Source organism: Sminthopsis crassicaudata, chromosome 6 (assembly GCF_048593235.1).
Source record: "Sminthopsis crassicaudata isolate SCR6 chromosome 6, ASM4859323v1, whole genome shotgun sequence".
NCBI lineage: Eukaryota > Metazoa > Chordata > Mammalia > Dasyuromorphia > Dasyuridae > Sminthopsis > Sminthopsis crassicaudata.
In genome coordinates, this window is record NC_133622.1 from 186,451,313 (window position 1) to 186,475,612 (window position 24,300).

The 24,300-nt window shown below is 38.4% G+C and overlaps 1 protein-coding gene across 2 annotated transcripts in view; it reads right to left on the reverse strand.

Annotated features, from left to right (window-relative positions):
* Positions 1 to 6,101: 6,101 nt before the first annotated feature.
* The window catches only part of HGFAC (HGF activator), a 51,760-nt gene continuing 33,561 nt past the window's right edge, over positions 6,102 to 24,300 (reverse strand). For both annotated transcript variants that reach the window (XM_074276648.1, XM_074276650.1), the window contains 7 exons: positions 21,070 to 21,244; positions 19,494 to 19,579; positions 17,155 to 17,410; positions 13,942 to 14,081; positions 12,343 to 12,483; positions 11,301 to 11,449; positions 6,102 to 6,436 (listed from right to left, as the gene is read on the reverse strand). In XM_074276648.1, the coding sequence (XP_074132749.1) occupies positions 6,248 to 6,436; positions 11,301 to 11,449; positions 12,343 to 12,483; positions 13,942 to 14,081; positions 17,155 to 17,410; positions 19,494 to 19,579; positions 21,070 to 21,244 (1,136 nt within the window). In that variant the 3' untranslated portion in view covers positions 6,102 to 6,247. The remainder of the gene's footprint in view (positions 6,437 to 11,300; positions 11,450 to 12,342; positions 12,484 to 13,941; positions 14,082 to 17,154; positions 17,411 to 19,493; positions 19,580 to 21,069; positions 21,245 to 24,300) is intronic.

Sequence of the window (24,300 nt, forward strand, 5' to 3'; positions counted from 1 at the left end):
GGCTCTTATTGCCGAGGCTAGAGTTTCTAGTACTATATTGAAAAGTAATGGTGAGAGTGGGCAACCTTGTTTCACTCCTGATCTTATAGGGAAAGATTCTAGTTTATCGCCATTACATATGATGTTTACTGAAGGTTTTAAATATATGCTCCTTATTATTTTAAGGAATAGTCCATTTATTCCTATACTCTCAAGCGTTTTTAGTAGGAATGGATGTTGGATTTTATCAAATGCTTTTTCTGCATTATATAATTGTTTTGCTGCAGAAGATCAGATCAAAAAGAAAAAAAGAAAGAAAATAAAAGGCGAGGAAACAACAGCAAAAAGAGTGAAAATGCTATGTTGTGTTCCACACTCAGTTCCCTAGTCCTCTCTCTAGTGTAGATGGCTCTCTTCATCATTGGAACTGCCTGAATCATCTCATTGTTGAAAAGAGCCACGTCCATCAGAATTGATCAAAATATAATCTTGTTGTGGCCAAGGAACACGATTTTTTAAAAAATCAAATACTAAAAATTTTTTCATATATATTTGAGAAAAATAGAATATGAAAAATGAGACCACAAAAAGAAAATGCGTTACCATCCATTTTGTCACATCCATCCAGTAGAATAATCACCAGTCATGTTGATTTTTGTCTTTGCAACTAGTCCCTAAAGACTCTGGAGGAGAGAGAGTAAGGCTAATATGTCTCACTTAAATCCAATTGATATGCAATCAAGATATCACAGATATCATGGCTTCAAAAGCAAAGGACAAGCAACAATAATTCTTGAGCAGATGTAACCTTCTATTTGCCTTCTCAGCAGCTAAAGACCCAGGAAGAAAGTTTTTGCCACAAAGTCTTGGTCCATAGTCTTTCCATCTGACTTGCAGCTGAAATCTTTCATATGTTCCTTTTCCAAATTTATCTCCCCCAATAGGATGGGAGCACCCTGAGAGCAGGAATGTAGCACATCGCTTTTCATATAGTATACATTTAAATGCTTTTTCATCACTTCATTCATTTTCATTTTCATTTTTATAATGTTCATCCAGAAGTAATTCTAAAACAAATGACTATCCTGTTATTACTTCTATATAGTGATCTATGGACTATTGCACAGGTTGGGGAAAACCGGGTTTTTTTGTAGTTATATAAAAATATTAGGATGTAAGCTTATCCTCTTAGTCAGGGCTATTTCACCTTATTTATTATTGTTATTTTTGTCAGTCTGGTGAAGAATAATGGTTTTAAATGCATAAAAGACATAGGATTAAAAGGAAAAAGCATTATAGTAAAATATGATTATTAAAAATTTTTTAAATAAATTCACAAGCCACAGGTTAAGAATTTCTGCTCTAATCTCTAGGTTCCCTAAAAGCATGCTTGGTATTGCTGTAGTAGCAGATAGAATAATCGAGATGTTTATGCAACGTCCTTGACCCACTTAACATTTATTTCTTTTGACCTCCAGGTTCCTATTCTCTGAAAACTTTTTGTTCCAAGTAGTTTGACAATTATGATTATTTGGGATAGAAACAACTAATAAAAGTACCATTTTTCTGAATCATGGGCAGTTGTGATCAACAGTACAGTTTGTGTTAATGATACAGTTCTAATAAGATTTGTTGGTTGAGTTCTCTAAGATATTTTAAGGGCTCTATTTGTAGTAGGGGGATTTGTCATTTATCAATTCATGAAAGATAGCAAGCTTCTGATGCATAATGCTAGTAGCCACCCAGTCATGTCTTAATCGGTATTCGGCAGGTGCTAAATTTTTATAGCCTACAGTGATAATGATGGTGATGATGGTTTTAAAAGCCCTTCCAAGATCTGATGTTCTGTGGAGCTCTGAGTTTCAACTAAGAGCTAAAAATCCATTAATGGAATGCTGGTCCATTGCAAGATATCCCACACAGGATATCACTCTTCAAGGAACTGTGTGGGTAAGAGGAGTCAGCTATCACCAACTCTGAAATGTCTGCTACTGGAGGTTATGTGAAACTACTCCCCTCCCCTCCAAACACCCCCTATCTCCGGCGTTAGGATATGGTCTGGAACACAGTATTCGATTGGTCTTTTGGATTCCAAATTACCCCAGGGAGGGAGATTAGCTTCAGCAGAGATGTTTATGTGTTTGTTGTTGACTCCAGGCATCCAGGATCTGACTATGTGGGATGACACACAACTTGCCATGTTGTACCCATTAGGCAGAGGACCGCCCTGAAGAATTTTTCTGGGTCCCTTTCTCTTTCCCTAGCCATCTTTGGAATCAACCAAGGTCCAGATCCATCTTTTATAAAAAAAAAACAAAACAATTAATTGAATTCACCAAGTTATCATGCTCTTTCATCAGTGGTTCCACCTGTGCTTCATGCCTTTGAAGTACTTTATAAGGGATCAGTTTATAGACACTATCCAGTTAGGGGGTTCTCCCTCCCTTATCTACCTTCATCCTTCTAAAAAAATATCAGCAGAATTAAAGGGCTTGACTTGAATATAAATTCCTCTACTACAGATGCTCAAGAAAAGTTAGGGATATAATCATATGCTGTCTACTTCATAAATGTATTATCTCTCCAGCTCCTCTCCATGAGGGCAAGTAACTTAATTTTCTCATAGAATCCTTGATATTAGAAACATAATAGAAATATATTTCCCCTTAAAAATGTCTTTCATATACTGCCAGATTGATCTACCTTATGCTTTGACCTAATTACATCTGTCCTCTACTAAAAATCCTGCAATTCTCTACTAGATCTAAGGAAAGTTCAAGCTCTGTTTGGCATTCAAGAGCCTACCCTGACCAGCCAGATTTCATATTATTATCCTCTGCATACTCCGGTCAAACTGGACAAGTCTCTGTTCTCTGGGAAATGCTTTGCCTTATATCACCTTCGGACCTTTGTTCATGTTCCAGGTCTGGGATGTCATCTTGCCCTATCCTCAACAACATTACATTTTGTGTGGGAGAGATAATATGTAAGAGAGTGGACAGGAAGGTATATTGGTCAGGAAAGTCATAGGGATAGGAAGTGAAGCCATTTGACTGACATTAAAATGATTATGGGGAATAAGAATCAAGTTAGTTAAAGTAAATACTGAATCAGAAAAGCCCAGGATAGACAGGAGAATAAAAAAATATGCTATCTATACTGTCTCTAATAGAGAAGATCTGCTTGCATAAGAATATAGAATTTTAGAGCTGAAGGAGGGGGCTCACTAGAGATCATTTAATATAACTTATTCATTTTACATAAGAGGAATTCAAACCCTGAACAGAAATTGACTTTCCTTAGCTCAGAGAGAGCAAATTACTGTTAGAACTGGGATTGGATAGAGTCTGGGTCTTCTGATACACTGGAGATTAATAATAACTGATGGGAATATGTGTCACCTGGGACTAAAATAATTGATTTTTATGGTATAAGGATCCAAGACCTGGAAGCATAAGGATATGGATTTGGGTCAGCATAGTTCTGTGGAAAGAAGGGTCAGAGAACAGGATTCAAATTCTACGTTTATCACTCACATACATTCAACACTGGACAAGTTATTTCCCTTTTGTTATAGGAGTGGACCAGATGATGACTAATGGTCATCACCAGCTCTGGACTCCAGGATTCTATTGTAGCAGAGTTAACTACTCTCACATGTAGCCTGCATTGCCTCAGCCTACTATTCCTTACCATATGCATTCTCATCATCCCAAATTCTAAAGTCAGCTAGGGCTATGTTTAAACATGTATTTATTCATTACTACAATTACAACCTTTCTCTTTCATCCAATAATCAATTAATTAGCTCCAAGCCCCCTCTATGGATTATTAATATTATTTATTTAGTAAATTCAAGAAAACCTCTTTTTCTTATAAGCAGTTGCTTAAATAGCAATAGAGTAAAAAAAAAATAACTACCCTGGGTTTTTTGTAAACAAAGTTACTGATTATACAGCTTATTAACAATGTAATAAATAATAATAATAGAAAATTATTTACATTGTTTAGCTGTATTTCTCACAGCCATCACTGTTATTCATTAATTCTCATTTCTACAATCTTACCATTCAGTAGCATAACTCCAGATACCAAGTATTTTCTCAATAATTCTCTTCATGTTTCTTTTACTAAATAAGTATCGATACAATTTTCTAAAAAAAAAAAAAAAAAAAAAAAAAAAACAAGCTCTTTCTTCATCTTCTCTGGTGGAGGGAATGAGGGTGTGAGTGGGGGGAGCTTACTGAAGCTGGTATCACAGTACAATCAAATGAGCCCTAGTTTAGCCACAAACTCACTGTGTAACACTGGACAAATAAGTTCTTTCTCTCTCTAGCCATTTCCTCAGTTCCCTTCTCTGTAAAGTGAGAGTTTTAGACTAATCTATTCTCTATGGTCCTTTCTATGTTCCTATATTTTGCCTCATCTATTAAACCACTGTTGGAAAAAAACCAATTTCATGTCACTGGTACCCTGAGCTGAACTTGAGCCAAAGACAGAGCAACAGAAAACCATCAGTCTGAGAGGGAGAGGGAGGCTGAAATTTTAGAAGGGATTTAACTCCTATTACTCATAAGATAATACTATTCTTCTGAATCCCCAGTAGCATCTAGCAGAGCATCAGGCATATGTTTGGCAATTATTAGATATTTGTTAAATAACCGAAAAAAAATCATGAGAAAAGTGGTTATTTAATGAGATAATAATTGCAAAGTATTTAGCCCAGAACTTGGCACATAATATTACAAAAATGTTATTAATTAACGATAATAGTTTCTGAGTCAAATGCTCCAATTGTCCCTTCCTATAGAGAGATGCAAAGGAGGCTGTGGATAGAGATTCTGATAACAGATTGCTTACTGCCTTAGGGACGGGGTAGGGAGGAAGAGAGGGATGGAATTTGTAACTGAAAAAAATTTAAGCAAATGTTAAAAATTGTTTTTACATGTAATTAAGGAAAAATATCATTTTAAAAATAAATTTGAATAATTCCTCAAAAAAGCTGATTTTGGTTTATTTCTGTACAGAAGCAGCAGAATAATAATCATTCATATTTACATGTTGTTGTTCAGATATTTCATTTATATCTGACTCTTTGTGGCCCCATTTAAGATTTTCCTGGCAAAGACATTGGAGTGGTTTGCCCAGGGTCACACAGCAAGTACATGTCTGAGGTCAGATTTGAAAGCAAGTTTTCCTGACTCCAGGTTTGATGCTCTATTCACTGAACCACCTAGCTGCGCCAAGAGAACATGATTTTATTTTAAATTTTTACAACAAACTTTTCCCACAACAAATCTAGCTAATAAGTGATAAAGGTCCCTATTCAGTAGTGTTTTTTCCACTACAACATACTGGGTCCAAATTATTCTCCTTTGTCTTAAAAGTCAAAACTAAAACAATAGATGGAAGTTTCAGAAATGCTACTTAAACTCACTGTAAGGAAAAAGAAATGAACAATCATTGCTACATGCTGGAAAAAGAAGCTGCCTTGGTAGACAGTGAATTCTTCCATCCCCAGATATGTTCTGGGAGATCCTGGATTCCTACTTATTTATATTGTGACATTGGACAAATAAGTTTTCTCTTTCTAGCCATTTCCTCTTTCTATGTTCCTATAATTTGTTCATCTATTAAACCACTGTTGGAAAAAAAAACAATTTCATGTCACTGGTACCCTGAGCTGAACCTGAGCCATCACTTAGTGGTGATGTTGAAAAAGGGATTTCTGTTTAGGTATGGGTTAGACAAAATGATCTCTATAAGAAGCTATGATTTTATATACTTGTTTATATGCATGTATATGTAATATGTGTATTTTATGTGTGTATATGATATATATGTGGTGCATATTAGATATTTATATATGCATATAATACATTATAAATTTAATTATTCATTTATTGTGTATTTTTATTTTTGAATTTAATTGCATTTATTATAAATATACATTTATTTGTGTATTTATATATGTGAGTATTATATGTGTATATAATATATTAAATGTATTTTTATATATCTCATAGGATGGGTGCACTAAGGGGCTATAAACCATAAACGATTGTGTGAAAAAGTCTGTTAACCTCTCTTGCAATTTATTTTTGCAGACACTCAATCAACTATAACTTTCAAAAATGCTTTATTGCTGTCATGGCAAAGTATTCTTCCAGAGGATCAGCATGGTTCAATGCAAACATACACGTGATAATGAACACATCCAGTGATGTCCAGAGGCAAACCCGGCCAGGCAGATCCTTCATGGCTTACCTCAGGCATCAGAGGCAGTGGTTACTTTCTTGGGAGGCCGTATCTTGTCGTTGATCCAATCCACGTAGTTGGTCACTCGTGTATAAACACCCGGCTTGTTGAATCTGCCGCAACCATCACCCCAACTGATGATCCCATAAAGGTAAGAAACCCCATTCTTTTCACAGGCTAGGGGTCCACCTGAGTCACCCTGTGTTGGTTAGAGATCAAGAGCAAATCATTTTAACTCCGGGGAATGATTACACTTCTTATAGAAGTGTGAAGATGGGAAAATAAGCGTTAACTCCGGATAGGCAATCAGGTGTTCTGAGTTCTGGTTCTTACTCTGCCATTGATAATGTTAGGTACTACAATCTCACTCCCGAATTCTCAGCCAAGTTAAAAGTAAATACAGCGAGGTTCTAATTAGTGTAAAGAACGAATCCTCTGAAAGTCTCCTATATTCAAATTTGTTATTTGAATTTATAATTATGAAAATATGGTAATTGCTTCCAGTCTGTTGGAAAAAAGGCAATATAAACTCAAATAATATAATCATTTCAAGGGATTCATTATTTGTACTCATTGGAACCCAGATGTGCTTTATAAATCTATATATATATACAACCTCCTCCATCCATAATTATAAGATGCATGAAACAGCTTAATAAACTTAAAATTATTTACAAACTGATTTCATAGACTTCCTCATTTAAGGAAAAATTGTATTTCAAAAAATTAATCTATTTAACCCAAAGGGATGAAGTTCTTATGGTGGAATTTCAGTGAATAGATGATATATACAATTCTTTCCCTAGCTCATTTCCATGGAGGAGAAATTTCAACTTAAAAAAATTTTTCTTTTCTTTGTACCGTAATAACAGTTTACATTTACACAGGGCCTCATTGTTCACAAATTGATATTAATATAATAATAAGATGATGAAAATGGGAGACAAAGTGATTAAGTAATTTGCTTGGATTCAGGTTTGCTGAATTCATATTCATTTTTTTCTGCTACATAATACTGCATCTTATTACACATCAAAAAATCAAATGGCTTGCCTCTTGAGGTAGTGAGTGGTTCATTATTGGAGGTATTCAAGCAAATGCTAGATAATGACTACTTGGGAATGTTTCAGACATACTTGGGGAGAGATGGTGCTAGAAAAACTCCTAAGTCCCTCTGAACTCAATGATTCTATGATATTGTCATTCAATTCAGAAATACTTATAATAAAAGATATTTAATCTGCTAAGTATACAATCTGTGAAAACTTTGCAGACCTGTTTCAATTATGTTTCATATTCATGAAGCAAGAAGCCATGAAAATGTTATCATTCTGTAATGGCCAAATAAAACCCCTGACTTCTATTGTTCAAACTCTGACCAGAAATATTGACGTAGCCTAGTGAGTCGGAACCAAAATTAATAAGTGACTAATCCTTAGAGAGGCAGAAGGGGAGAGCATGAAGTCCTGGACTAAGAGTTGGGAAACCTGGTTTCTGGTTTTACACTAATTTGAGATGTGATCATGGTTGTCACTAGGTCTTTCTGAGCCTCAACTTCCTCCTCTATAAAATGAGTCAGAAGGAAAGAAGGATTTATTAAGCACCTATTATATCCCAGGCATTGCAATTATTGCTTTGTGAATATATTATCTCATTTGCTTTTCATAAAACACTGGATGGTTGTTTTTCTTCTTATTCAGTCATTTTTTTTTTGTTTTAATGACCCTATTTGGTTTGCCAATTACTTTTCCAGTTCATTTTACAGATGAGGAAACTGAGGCAAAAAGGGTTAAGTGACTCGCCCAGAGTCACACAACTAGTAATTCAGGAAGATGATTCTTCCACATTCCAGATCAAGCACTCTACCCACTATGCTTAGACTTAGCTGCCCCTGGGAGATAAGACTATGATGATTCCCATTTTGCAGAAGAAAACTGAGGCAGAGAGAAGTCAAGGAATTTTCCCAGATTCATATAAGTAGTCAGTACCTTAGGCTGGATTTGAACTCAAGGCTTCCCGATCCTAGTGTCCTATCCCTCTGTATCACCTAGCTGCCAAGTTGCATTATACGACCTCTGGGATCCTACTCAGCCTAGACATTCTAAGATATGAAGTGTCCCTTTCTCACAACCCCTCATCCCCAGGGGAAGGCAGGAAGAAAGCACTGTGACATCATGCTGTCAGAATGGCCCTGTGATCCCGGCAGGCCCTGAGAATGGAGAGGGCCCAGGATTCTAGAACACTCAGTAAACACGACATTCACTGTTTGGAACTGAATGGGCCAAATCTAAAACAGGTGCTACTGGGGGAGGAGGGGGAGCGATGGACTATCCGGCAGCTCAAAGTCACGAGATGGGGGTGTTACATTAGTTTCCTGCTTAATGGAGCTGGGGAGGCTGAAGTGGAGCTCAAAACCTGGCTTTATGATGCATTATAATGGTTGGTAATTGAATCGAACCTTCTTTCTTTAAAATTCATCTCCCTGGAGGCTCCTGACAACAGATTCAAAATTGGATAAATACCTTTGAATAAGAGAGAGGCACTGTGGGGGTATGGGAATCCCAGTGGTCTGGGAGATAAGAAGCATAATTCTGAATCCCAGCCCTGCCACTCACTACATGAACCACAGCTGAGACTTAGACTAGAGTTTGAAGTCCTGTCCAGCTCGGATATGCTTTCTGTTCTAAGGCTCCTTCCAGATCCAACAGTCCAGGTTTCATAATTTAATGTCATTTCTAGGCATAATATTCTAATATTAGCTCTGTCTTAGTTCAGGCCTTTCTGGACAAAGACACAGTTAACCTGGGGATTTCTCTTTCTAGATGTAGCATGTACTTCTCTAATTCAATATTTCCAAAATGGAGCCCATTGTCTTCCCCTCTACCTATTCCTTCCCCAAACATTACTATTTCCCTTGAGGTTGCTGCCATCCTTCCAGGTACACAGACTTGTAAACTTGGAGCCATCCTTGATCTTTCTCCCTCTCCTTCATCCCCACTATATCCAATCCATTGTCACATCCTATAAATTGATCTTTTCCAACATCCCTCACATTCTTTCTACTTATTCAGATAATTGTCACCTCTTGTCTAGACTATGGCAATGGACTCCTTACTCCCTACTTCCAGTTCCTCCTCTCCCCAATCCATCTTACATATAGTAACCAAAATTACCTTCCTGAAGCATTTGTGATGATGTCCCTTCCCCTACTTACAAAGTCTTTATCAATCCCTAATGTCTTTGTAATAGCATCCAAGTTTCTGGCCTTTCATACTTATTATCCGCTCATTTCATAACATTCCCCTTTGCAAACTCCATGTTCTATGCAAGCAAGATTTTTAACTGATCTCTTAACTAGATAGTCCCCTCTCCCAACATTTATATGGATAATCACCATTCTTTTATGCTGAGTGATGCAAGCAGAACCAAAAGAACACTGTACACAGTAACAGCAAGATTGTGTGATGATCAACTATGATAGACAGCTCTTCTTGGCAATACAGTGATCCAACACAATACTTGGGATAGAAAATGCCATTCGCATCTAGAGGGAGAACTATAAAGACTGAATGCAGTCTATTTTCATGCTATTTTCTTTTTGTAGTTGTTGTTTTTTCCTTCTCATTTTTTCCCTTTCGGTCTGATTTTTCTTTTAAAACATGACTAATACAGAAACATGTTGAAAATGATTGCGCGTGTATAAACCATAACAGATTGCTTACTCTTTTGGGGAGGCAGAGAGAAGGGAATGGAGAGGAAAAAAATTTGGAACTCAGAATTTCATACAAATGAATGTTGAAAACTATCTTTACATGTATGTGGAAAAAATAAAATACCATTAAGGAAAACAAATAAAACAAAAATTAAAAATGAATTCACATAGCTGGGAAGTGATACAATGGGTCTCCTAAGCCCGAAGTGCTTCCCACATAATTCCCCACCACACCCTTTGCATTCATTAAGCACTTCATAGGCTATTATTTATTTCATTTTAGAGTCCCTGGTGATCAGATTAGCTAGTATTCCAGGAAATACTGGGGTTTTTTGAGGGCCAGTAATTTTTGATGGGGAAGATCAGGGGTAAGCTTGGGTTTGTGATGGTGGAGCCCCAAAGAAAGAGTCACTCAGAGAGGAGAGAGACACTGAAGAGAGAAATTTGATTTTGTTATGTTTCTAATCACAGAAATGATTTAGTATGAAGCTGGGATGGTAGATAGTAGCTGGTGTGGAGAAAAGGGGATGGCAAGAGTGGGAGTTGTTCAGTGGATGAGGTGTGTGAGAAGAGGGGGAATAGCAGACATAAGATGGTAGAATATAGACCTGGAAGGAACTTTCCAGAGTACCTGAGTTAACCCCCCTCTTTCAGATGAGGAAAGTCTGAGGCTCAGAGAAATGTGCCCTGTGTTTAACCTATGTTGGATCACTTATTCTCTAGAGGATGGGAAACAGAAAAATTTGGAACACAAGATTTTACAAAGGTGATCTTGAAAATTACCTTTGCATGAATTTGGAAAAATAAAAAGCTATTGTTTAAAAAAAACAAAAAACTTTTCAGTATCTTAACTCTATTTGCCTCAGTTTCCTTATATGTAAAATGTACTGAAGAAGGAAATGGCAAACTGCCCCAGTATCTTTGACAAGAAAATCACAAATGGAATCACAAAGAATCAGACGTGATTAAAAAATGACCGGACAACACTAAGATCTAAATAGGGTGAAATGACTTGCCCACAGTCATCTGGCTAATGAATTGAAGAGTCAGAATTAATTTTCAAGATCCCTGCTACCAATTCAGCTCTCTTTCCACTATCCAGGGCTTCTTCAACTTCTTACACTTGCGCCGCTTTTTGCTTGAAAAATTGTTACATAACCCTGAATATGTAGGTATATAAAATAGGCATAGAAATCAAACATTTGCTGAATACAAGTCATAATTTCATGATTCCCACATTCAGTTACAAGAACCCATATCACAAACCACAGTTTAGTGCACTATTCCCCACTCCCTCTCATTTCTTTGGCTGAAACAAATTAAATCTAGGATTACCCTCCCCAAGCCTTACCTGGCAAGCATCTGATTTGCAGTCAAAGTAACCAGCACAAAACATGTTGGGGGTGATGTCTGCGCCATAGACCTCCGGGCTGCTACATTTGTGATCCGGAAGGAGAGGAAGCAGGGCTTCTCGTAAGTAAGTGGCGTAACCTGTAACATCTTTTAAGGAGAGACCAAGGAAAAAGCTTTCAATTGGAGTCAGGATTGGGACAACCCTCATTGCTTACATACACCTCAGAAAAGAAAATGCTTAGCAGTCACCTGAGGACTTCAGCCCATATACCTCTTTGATATTCTTGGAGAGTCACCTGGGATTTTTTTTTATTAATTTTTATAATTATAACATTTTCTTTGACAGTGCATATGCATAGGTAATTTTTTTTTACAACATTATCCCTTGTACTCCCTTCTGTTCCGAGTTTTTCCCCTCCTTCCCTCCACCCCCTCCCCTAGATGGCAGGCATTCCCATACATATTAAATATCTTATAGTATATCCTAGTACCTGGGATTTTTTACTTATGTTTAATCCATGGGCAGGGCAGGACTCAAATGAAGTGATCGCTGGCATCCCTTTATTCTGCCCCACTGGCAGGTCTCATTGCCAATCAACATCAAGCCTGACAGCCACACCCCAGCTATCAATGGAACCTGTAACTGATGGTCAGGATGCTGATTTATGGCTCTGCCAGCCAATAGTATGGATAGAAAGGAAAAGACATACTCTCTTTCCTTACATTTATTGTAGTCGTTGTTATCACTCAATCATTTTAGTCATGTCTGACTTCTCTTGAGCCAATTTGGGATTTTAGTGACAAAGGCCCCAGAGTAATTGTCTATTTCCTTCTCCAATTATAAGTAAAATTTCATAACTACTTTTGAAGCTTCTTCAGTTTCTACCTATATCCCTGGTTGCAATAATCGCACAGAGTGGAAAATACTAAAGACAATCCAAGAGAAAGACCCAAGCTCAGAGGAAAACATGCTCTGGTTTGATGGTTCTGGGCCAACAGAGAGGTGGCGGGGGGCCCCCAGATGTCATCAGGAGACTCACTCTCATACATGTGTCCCCATCCTGCAATCTGGCACTTGTGATTATCAGGAAAGGTGATGCCATTCTCCGGGAGGCAGATGGGCTGGACAAACTGGGACTTTACAGCACAGCGGTCGCCCTTCTTCTTCAGCCTAATCAGAGCTGCAGGGAATTAGAGAAGGGAATCAGATTGACCATCACAGAGGCAAGAGTATTTCTATCCACTGGGGCTGTCCAGTAAGGTTAAAAGATCAAAAAAACAATTCCTGGGACTTAAAGGAAAAATAATGGTATAGGTCTAGGATTATAACCTTTAGAGATTTAAACGGCACTTTAGAAGCCATCAAAATCACCCCCTTCATTTTATAGAGTAAACTGAGACTCAGAGAGTTAAACACCAGGACTTCCTACAAGTAAGTAAGAAGCAGAGCCAGAACTCATTTCTAGGTCTAGGTCTCCTCTCCTCCATGTTACAGCCCCACAAGAATGGGGAGAAATTATCTGCAGTAGAGTTAAAGCAATCATAAATTTATTCCTCTTCTTTAGAACTCGATTGGCTATACCACTCTTATATTACTTAGTATAATTATTTTATGGAGAGCTCACACAGGGCAAGTGCTCACAATGTGATCAGAAAAAGCAATAAAAGGACACTCTCAAGGTATTTCTTAAATACTTTAGAATCAATTATGTGACATGGGAAACACTGGCACAGGACCACCCGGCACAGTGTGCCCTCATCAGAGAAGGGCTGTGCTCTATGAGCAAAGCAGAACTGAATTAGCCCAAAGGAAATGCAATATGTGCAAAATTAGAGAGTCTGCCCCAAATGTTCATAGGGACCATTGTGTGCGACCTGTGGCAGAGCATTCCATGCTCATGTTGATCTGATCAGCCACAGTCGGACACACTGTAACTCAACTCTAACAAAGTAATGTCCTTTTGGTTCTCTTTGAGAACTAAGGACAACCGCCACCATAACCAGAGAACCACCATACAGTCTGATCTATGGACTTAACCTCAGGTCCCAGTCTTTGCCCTTTAAGGACCTCCAGACCTTTCCATCCTCCTCCCCTGTCCTGAGAATTCTTCTATGTTCAGGCTTCCCTGGTTATGTTTGAGTTCCTGGAGATGAGGAACTGTTTTGTATTTCTCTTTTCTATTATTATTACTTAGCATAATGCTTGGCCATTGTTGGTGCTTAACAGAAGCTTTTTTGGTTCATATCTCTCAGCATTCAGTATTATTCTCTGAAGATGTATTCTATCTCCCCACGCAGACTAGACATTCCATGGGATGGAATTTGTTAAATTAAATTCCTTCACCCAATATTGAAGATGTTTATCAAGTCCTGCTTTAGGGACTGAGTGAGCCTCAAAGACTCCTGACCCAATCCATTGGGAAGACTAAAATTCACTCATCAGGAAGGAAGCCAGAGATTGGTGCCCTGCGTGATGTGGACATAAAGTAGATTTGGGGCTCAGAGATCACATCTTTTACCAAGTTCTCCTGCTTTGACCCCTGGCCAGCCTCCTTCTTTCTCACCAAAGCCCTCCTTGATGAGCCCTGATCTGGACACCCAAGGCGGGCCTTCTGATGCAGAGGCCTTAACACACTCACCAAGATCATGATTACTGGGACTAAAGACAGAGTATAATGGATACAGGATGTACTTCTCCACTTCAAAGGTTTGGGTCACATCTGTGGATGTGTTGAAGAAATGCTGGCCCAGCACAACTCTGATACTTGACTTGGGTGGGCTGAAAAACATAGAGTGATCATGAAAATGAAGAGGTGACATTTATTTATAGTAGCAAGTCTTTCTTCACACCCATTAATAATTTCAGAAGTGAAAGGAAGGCAGGGCAGGTGTTAAATCCATTTTTTACAGAGAAAAAAAAGGAAGAAGCTGAGGTAGAATTTGAACTGAAGTCTCCTGATTTCGATGGCAGTAGTCCTACCATGTTTGGTACATCTACATATCACAAAGAAGAGCTGTATTCCTAGTTCTTGCTCCTGGGGAGTCGGCCTTTACCCTATAATAATTTTTTTTTCTTTTTCTTTTTTTGAGGCTGGGGTTAAGTGACTTGCCCAGGGTCACACAGCTAGGAAGTGTTAAGTGTCTGAGACCACATTTGAACTCGGGTCCTCCTGAATTCAGGGCTGGTGCTCTATCCACTGTGCCACCTAGCTGCCCCTACCCTATAATAATTTGAAGGTGGGTACTATGAGAATCAAAATGGGTAAATTCTCTCTACACTAACCCTGCTGGGAAGAGAGAGGCAAGAGCAAAGCTGCCTTCTCCAAAGCCCAGGGCCCTGCCCACAAAGAGCTCAGTAAAATTTTCAAATGCAAATTCCCAGATACTTGAAACACAGAGCACTGAATTTCAGAAATGGATGAAACCTTAGAACCTATATGCAATGTCAGGCCTGCATGATGCCTTAGAGCATTAAATGTCAGAGCTGAGAAGGATCTTGGGATTTGGAACACAGCAAGTAAGTAGAACCAGAAAAATAATATACACAATACACAATGGCTACAACAAGATAAAGAGCAAGAACAATCTGAATGTTGGAAATTATAAACAAATATAAATAATTTTTAAATGAGAACATAGAATATCAGGACTAAAAAGAGTCTTGGAATATAAAATATCAGAAATGGGAGGGATCTTAGAATATGTAACAGACAAACTGTCAGAGCTAGAAGAAACCTTAAATTCTTCACCCAGAGAAAAACAGCAATAATTAGGTTGATCCCATTTCAACAACACTTTGAAGCTTGTAAAGAACTTTTTTCATGTGAATCATATGAGATAGGTGATAAAAGTATAATCAGTTCCATTTGTTATTTAAGGAAACTGAGTTTCCGAGAGCTAAGTAAAGGGACCTTCAAAAGTTCCCACGGCGAATGAACAAACCCCAGTAGAGTACTGAGACATGGTAAGTGCTGCATATCAGATCTTTAGACCGCCAAATAGCTTGTTTTGCAGACGGACAATTAGAGACCACCTTGGACTAGGACCCAGGCCTCCTGGCTCCCCAGTAGAATGCTGTTAGTTCAGTGGAGGGAAGAGAGGTCACCATGACCATACCATGACCAGTGCAAGCACCCTTCATGGAACCTATCAGTGAAGTGCTGGCAGATGGGTTTAAGAACCAGTTTTCAAAAAATGTATATACACTTTTAAGTTTAATTTTCATTAGGAACATGTTCTCCATCACTTCTTTAGCCTAAAGTCAATCAACAAAACAATAAACTGAGCCCTGTGTTTAGCCTTTTCCGATTTCCAAGATGTAAACAGTCCCATTGAAAATTTAACAATCAATTCTCTGAAAGCTACAGGAGCTGGTTCCAGCACAGCCCTCTCCCCAGATCTCTGCCAGCTGCCCAGCTCCAGGGCCCAGTATAATTCTATAGGTTATGACTGCGGGCAGTGTGACTTTGCCACCATGTGGCCATGCCCAAGAACTACAAATTTTCCAGAGTCCTTGTTGGGGATGTACTCTAGATCATGGTTTCTTCCCTTTGCTGTGCCTCGGGAAACATGAGTACCAGGAGGCCCCCACCACCCTCACCCGTCCCCCAGTTCCTAAGGATTATGTTTTCTAGGCTTTCTTTCACCACATTGATATCCATATGAATATCAAAGCTATAAGGAATCTTTTAAACTATGAAACCCAACTACCTTGTTTTAAAGGCAATTATTAACCACATTGGAGGGTCTCCCAGAACTAAAATGCATCCAAATTAAATAACTTGCCCAGGATCTCACATCCAGTAAATGTCCAAGGCCAGATTTCATCAAGAAGTCTTCCCAACTCCAGGCCCAGCATTCTATCCACTGGACCACTTAGCTGCCCTGATGACCAATCACATTTTGCCTCTCTATAATCCTTTACATTTTTAGCAATTTTTTCCAAAGTTCTTATCTTGTATGGTCCTTACAGAATTCAGGGAACTCAGCAATTTGGGTATTATTCCTATTGACAGGAAGGAAAACTAAAACTAGGGAGTCCTCTGACATGCCGAGTCCTCATTCACCATCCCTTTAAAGTTCCATAATAAAGCACCTTCTTCTGGCTACCATAACCTTTTCTGTTTGTCCAAAGAGACCAGGTTACTTCCTTAAATTTAAACAGCTAGGAAAAGGAGGGAGTTAACAAGCATTTATTAAGTACCCACTGTGTGCAAGGCACTGTGCTAAGTATTTAATAAATAGGATCTCATTTGCTATGAAGTAAGTTCTATTATAATTCCTCATTTTACAGTTAAGGAAATCTAGATAGATAGAGGTTAAGTGATCTGTTCAGTTTCACCCAGCAAGTAAGTGTCTGAATCTAGCAGACCTAGGAGGCCAGCTTAGATCCTCTGAATTCAGATCCACTCCTTTTTCAACAATCATATGATTTCTCCACCTTTCCTAGGAGCCCTCACCTCTTTCTCAGGTTTATCCCAAGACATAGTGTCCTTATATGGTAGAAAATAAGCATCCTACTAGAATTGCAGATGCTTTCATCCTGAGAAAGTTCTCCCTGACCCCCAAAATTTCCCTTCTCCCCAAATCGCCATCAACTGCTAGAGGATCCTTGTTCAAAGGGATAGAGCTATTTCCATCCCAGGAGATGCAGGTTGTGAATGTTCAGGGAGTTAAAAGCCTTTTCAGAGAATAATGTTTGATAAGGAGGAGAACATGAGAAAAAAAGAGGTAGGGAGTCTACGTTAGGGATCCATTAAGTTTCACCTGAACTGAGCCAGTCTTTTACCTCTTTATCATTTTGCCCAAGAACTGGCCCTCCCCAACACAATGGGGTAAAAGGATGAGCTTACCTGTTGGAGAAACAGTGGGCAGCTGATACGACCCAGCAGGAGTGAATGAGACTGCCAGCACAGAAGACCTCCCCAATGTACACAGCCGCCATCCACGGGTGGGATCCCGGCAAGGAGGATGAGCCTCCAATAATCCGAGGTCTCAGGAACGTCCTCTTCTTGTGTCTCTTTCCACAGGCTCGTCTGTTGGGCAGAGAAGTCTCAGGGATGGTCAGGAGTTCCAGGTTGGGACGAGCCCCACTCCTCAGACTATTTGCTGGGACAGGAGAAAAAGCAGAGCTTGACAGAATGAAGAAAAAGGCCCCAGTTCTCCATCTGTGCAAGAAATACTTAAGAGAGGCTCGAGTAAAGTGCTTAAAGAGATGCCTTAGTGGAAAGCGTTGTGTAACTACTGAAAACCTTAGGCTGCATTGAAGAAAATGAGGTGGCTCATTGGATAGACTCTGTCATAAAGTCGTGAATTCAAATTCTGCTTCAGACACTCATTTATATGGCCCTGAATAAATCATTTAATTTCTATTTGCCTCAGTTTCCTAAAGTGTAAAATGGGGATGCTAATGGCATCTATCTCATAGAATTGCTGTGAAGATCCAATGAAATGACATGTAAAATAGGGAAGGGAAAGGAAATATGTATTAAGGACTTACTATGTACTATGCTAAGGGTTTTATAAACATCTTAGTTGAAGCTCACAATAACTTTGGCAAATGGGTGCTATTCTAAAGTTGAGGAAACTGAGGTATACAGAGCTCAAATCCAGCCACAGACTCTTAATATTTCCTAGCTGTGTGCCATTTAACTGCAATTGCCTTGCAATATATATATATATATATATATATATATATGTATATATATGTATACATATATATACATATATATATATATATATATAAATAATCAGACAAGAGGCAATTAGGTGACACTGTAATGTATAGAGCACCAGGTCTAGAGTCAAAACTCATCTTCCTGTGTTCAAATCTGATCTCAGACACTTCTGAATTGGGAGCAAGTCACTTAATCCTGTTTGCCTCAGTTTCCTCATCTGTAAAATGAGCTAGAGAGGAAAATGGCCAATAATCCAGTATCTTTGACAAGAAAACCCCAGATGGGGTCATGAACAGTTAAATATAACTCAAATGACTGAATAATAACTGTCACAGAGAAGAGGCTTTGGATTTGTTTTACTTAGCTCTAAAGGACAAGACAAGGTGTTATAAAGAGGCAGTTTTTACTTAAATATAAGGAAAATCTTCCTAACAATTAGGGAGTTCCTTGTCACTGAAAATCTTCAAACATTCCTAGCCACTTGTCGGGAATTCTGTAGGTGGGACACCTGCTTTGGGTGTGGACTGGGCTGAGGGACCTCTTAGGTTCCTCCCATATTTGTGTTTCTATGACTCACGGTCAAACATCTTAGTAAGGAGCAGAGCTGGACTTGAACCCATGTCTGTTGAGTCTGAGTTTAAGTTTCCTTCTATTATTTATTCTCCTCCAGAGGACATAATCCATCCCCTAATCCCCCCTCCCCCATTCACAGGGCCAAATAAGAGAATGAAAAATGAAGTCAGGTAAACAGGTATATGTTGGAGCCAATTGTTAAATTTTCACCATGAGCATTTGCCCCACAAAAATCAGTGGGTACCACAAATTGGGCTCTGATTTATTAATTTTGACTGCCTAGAGTTAAAAAAAGTGATGGAAAAAATGTTCACAATGCAGATTAAAATTAAAAGTATGTCCTGTAGGGGCAGCTAGGTGGTGCAGTGTGTTAGGTTCTTACTAAGTGCTAATGAGATAATGAGATATTAGGTTCTTACTAAGTGCTAAGTTGGTATTTAACAATTCTCTAGTTCTGGTCTTTACTAGGAGTTTAACCCCTTTGAACTCCTGGGGAGGGGCTTGCATGAAGTACATAGAGCACCAGCCCTGACCTCAGACACTTAACACTTCTTGGCTGTGTGACTCTGGGCAAGTCACTTAACCCCAGCCTCAGGGAAAAAAATCTCCTACCTTATTTGAGAGCTTGTTGTATTTGGAAAAAAAAAGAAAATACTATAAAAATAAATAAGAGAGAACCTGTTGTTAGATATTTACCAGCATATCCCTGGGTATAAAGCAAGATAAACATGTTATTTCTATTTCCTAGACATTTCCCAGGACTGTCCTCAGTAAGAACACCACCAGTGGGATCCAAAAAAACCCCTACATCAGCTTCTGAGAATGTATCTTCTTGCATTCTGTTGGATTTTTTTCCTTTGTAGGACTGGGTGATACTGTGCCTCGTGGCTATGAGCTAAAACACCAGCGGTTCTCCTCTGCCTGGCTCAAAGCCCACCTACCGCAGACGGAGATGTTGCAGTACTCCCAGGAGAGAGTGTTGTCCTTCATGATGTAACACCAAGGCTTCTCGTCGCTGTCAGGATTTCTGACACAAGAAAGAGACAATTCAGTGAAGCTCTGGAGCTACGGCTCCCCATCCTCTTAGCCCCTCCATCCCTGAAGAATAAGAGAGGGGCACAGGGGTTAGAGCTAATTCTCCCTGTTCCAGCAAAGAGGAATAGTTCTGAGAACCAGGAGCTGTGAAAAGGCTTATGGGAACGAATCCCTACATTTTCTATTGAAATGCTGAATGATAGAATGTTATGTATGTCCTAGAAAACAGGGGCCTACAAAAAGGTTAAGAACCTTAGTATTCAACTTAAACTGGGATGTTCATTTGTGTGTACAATCAATCATAATGTGTGAACAGGTGCTGTTCTAAATCAATAAAATCTAAATCAATAAAAGACATTAGGTGAGAGACTTGGTCACATCCTAGGAAATTTATAAAATATACAGTTCAGAACTTGTAGTTTTGAATTATTTAGGAACTAGACAGAAATTCCAAGGGACTGGAAACAAGGAGGAAAGAGTGGGGTCAAGCTGAAAAGAGAATCAACATCCCAGGGGCAACCAGGGATAGGAGAAAGAAAAGGTAAGACTGAGCTATAGTGGATAAGGAAAGCCCTCAATCCTATATGGTGAGGAAGGGAAAGTAGGAGGAATAGAAGATTCAAGCTAATATCTTTTTATCTGCAGATCCTGTAATATCATCCATTAGTCAAAAAATTATATTTCATAATTATAGATACCCAAATTCATTACCCAGATGTTTGCAGCCACCTGAGTCTTGTCTCAACTACAAAAGAGACAGGAGTTAACTAGAAAAAGATATTAATGTAAGTTAAGGCAGAGAGCTAAACTTCTTTCTATATGTTAGCAAGGATTGGTAACTGGAGGGCTTAAAATGATTATAATTATATTTATATTTTTTCAGCTAAAATAAACACCCTAAAAGCCACAAGGGGGAGAGGAATACTAGTAAAACCTGAGACTTAAAATTTGCTAATTATTGTAAGGGTGTGTACAATTTCTTTAATATTCTGGACATCTCCATTGTTTGTCTGGTCAATTCCCTTGCTGATAGACAAAAATGCACTTTCCTCCCTGATCCTTTCCAATTTTGAATTAGGACTAAAATGAAATCTGCCATTGTTCCTGGATGGGGCGGGTCAACCAGGATCCCTTGGCACTCAGGCAACATTTGAATTGTCCTGGATCATATGATTTTTTAAGTTAGAACCAGAATACAAACTCTGGTCTCCTGAATTTAGTTTCTAAATTGTTTCCAAGACCCAAGCTTATAATAGTTCACTCTTAGTTATCACCAAGGAGTTGGTGGTACAAATATGATTATCCATATTAAAGATGAGAAAATTGAAATAGCAGGTTATACCAACAGAAAGTCTCTGACCAATGCACAAGTTCTCCCTTCCCAAAGGTCATTGGCTTTTCTATTTGCAGAGGAAAAATGATGAGAGGAGGAGAGACTCTGAAGAGTTTGGTCATGTGGGACAGACTTAGGTAAACACTCACCTGCAGTAGGAGTGAGGGCCCAGCCCCAGATGTACAGCCTTCTCTACACTATCCACATGGAGCTCTTGATACAGCACATCTGAATTCCAGGGCAAACAGTTCTGACCCGAGATGGTCTTCTTGGCAATACCCCGATATTCTGTGCCATTCCCTAAGTAACAGGTCTCCGTAGGAACTGAGGGCAGGAAATACCGGATGAACACCAGCCAACATGGAATCCACCCTCCATCTCCTCTTGCAAGCTTGAGAAGGCTACGGAGGGGGCTTCCCAATTCCTCATCCCACTTAATCCATCAAAAATGGGTCTGGAAATTCAAGCTAAGAGACTTCACCTGAACCAAAACCTACCTCTAGCACATAATTAATTCTTAAGAAATATTTATTGGCTGGTTGACTTTGCACCTTACTGACCTTCCTTCATAGAATCAGATAAAGTCAAGAAGAGTTCTTGGAACATAAAACATAAGATTTTAGAACTGGAGCCAACTTTGGAAGATAGAATGCTAGAGTTGGAAGGGACCTTAAAACAACGAACATAGAACATTGAAGCTAGAAGAAATATTTGCCAAGACACACAGAATATCAGAAATGGAAGAGATCTCAGAAGTTATTCCATCCAATTCCACCCAAAAGATTCCACTTTTGATATCTCCAACAAGTCATCACTCAATGTTTGTTTGACAGAGGGAGATCTCATTATTTCCTGAGGCAGCCTATTCCATTTCCAGATAGTTCTAATTAATGCAAAGTTTTTCTATGCATTAAACCTACCATATAACTTCCCACACCCAAATTTTTTTTGTTTTTTGGAACCCAGATATAGATTGTTATTTTTTACTCTATTAAATTCCACTTTAATAGGTTGAGCTCATTTTCTAGCTAATAAAATGTTTTTTTTAACTTGTCATCCAATGTGTTAGCAATTTCTCCCAGCTGGGTATAATCTACAAAAATGATAAACCTTTTATTTGTTATTTAGCTCATTTCTAGAAAGGCTGAACAACAGCGAGTGAAGGACAGATCCTTGAAGTACCCCATTAGAGATCTTCAAGTTGACACTGAAATTCATAATTACTCTTTGTAACTGATTACTTAACTAGTTCTGCATCCATCTATCTGAAGTGACCCATCTCCCTCACTTTTGTTTTCTAGCAGCATGAGAGATATTGTAAAATGTTTTGCTGAGAACCAGGATTTCACACAGTTTTAAATCCTATAAGAAAGGAAGGAAAGAAAAAAGAATAAAATGAAAATAGAGTAAGAAAGGAGGGTGAGAGAAAGAAAGGTAGAAAGGAAGCAAGCAAACAAATAAATTCAGAAATTAATAGAACTTTATACAGAACTGGAAAGGGATATAGAACAGCAGTATCTTGTGCTTATTTATTGCTTGCTAATTCATTTGATCCTACCTTGTTAAATGATGAAGGTTTATGCAAGAATTTTCTCTTTATTTTGCATCTTTGTTTATTTTTGATCACTTTTGAATTTATAATTTTTAAAAACTTTTATAAAAGCCTCAATACATCTATAGCATTATCATCAGTCTAGTAGTCCTATCAAAAACCCAATGATGTTGATCTACCATGACCTGTTCCTTACGAACATGCTAGTTCTTAGTGATCACCTTTTCCCTTTGTAAAATATTCACAAATGTTATTCCTTCGATCATGTATTTAGGAATTTTACCAGGAACCAAAATTAATCTTAAAACAGAATGTCAGAACTGGAATAAACTTTAGAAGTCTTAAATTTTTCTTTCATTCTACAGAGAAGAAAAGTAAAGCCCAGATAAATTCTAATGCAGCTACTATTGTTATTTGCATTGCTTTATAGACATCTGAGTCCATGAATATTACATCTGTCTCTCTTCCCCACTGAATGCTCCTGGATAGTAATTCTCTATGAATGATCCCTGTAGCTTTCTGGGATATCTATAGCTTGCTCATTATATCTCAGTTCAAAGTTACATAGCAAAGTAACAGAACAAGAACTAAGAACCCAGATTCCCCTTCAGTCTCAATCTACCACTCATCCCTTAATTTGACTCAGTAACAAATCACATTTACACTGCCCAATTCCAGTAGCTTTTATATTTTGCTTCAGACATCCTACCTTTCCCTTATGTATAGGAGTGTGCCTTATGCATAGGACTATTCTCTTAGTCTTTCCTTGATTCGAGTCTTGTCTTTCCAGCTAGATTATAAACTTCCCTTGGGCAGGATTCTGTCTTAGGTATCTGTCTATAGTCCAAGAATCAAGCTTCGTGGGGTCCAGTTCAGACTCTGTTTCTAAATTACCTTGTGATCTTGAGCTTATAGGGTCATAGAACCAGAAGTCTCAGAGAAGGTCTAATTTAACCACCTCATAGATGAGGAAAGTGACACCTAAGGAAGTTTGGTGACTTGTTCAACATCATATGGATAATAAGCATCAGGGATGAGATTTGAACTCAGGTCCTCTCTAGAGAGGACTATTTGTTCCACTGAACCATATTCCTTTCTTGCCTTAATTTGCCCCTCCATAAAAGGAAGAAGGTAGACTAAATATTTTTAGTTTTTAGGTTTTTTTTTTCAACTAACCTTCTGTATATAGATTTTTTTTCAGCTCTAGCACTTTATGTTTCAGGAGCTTTAAAGAGGATGGGGTGATCAGGGCTTTCTTCTAGGATACTCAAATTGAATTAAATTGAAACTTTCTATAGTATAGAAACAACTAATCTTATTAGCATTCCACTGTCAAAAAGAATTAGCTAAAATAGGAAGTTACCAAATTGTTATCATCTTCCTCCTGGCAAGCATAACCCAGGTGAGTTTCTTCCAAGTTCAACTTTCCCCTGCTCCTCTTAATGTCCTAGGCGTTCTGCCTGAGACTCAGCTACACTGAGGGGTCACTTTTTACTGCTTGGTCCAGACACCATAACCCTATTAAGTTTTAAAGTCTCTTCTAGTTCCAACTGCCTATGTCCTATATCTCTTTCAATAGATATTCTATTTTTCATATTCTAAGGACCCTTTCAGCTCTGATAGCTTATGTTCTGTTTTTGAAGTTCCCTTTTGGATCTGATGTTCTAAGTTCTAGGTTCCCTTCTAATTCTAATATCCTATGTTCTAAATCTTCTTCCAGTTCTGATACTCTATATTTGTATGTTCCAAAATCCATTTCAGCTCTGATAGTCTATGTTTTTAAGTTACTTCTGGCTCTGATGTTCTAGGTTCTCTAGTCTCTTTCAGC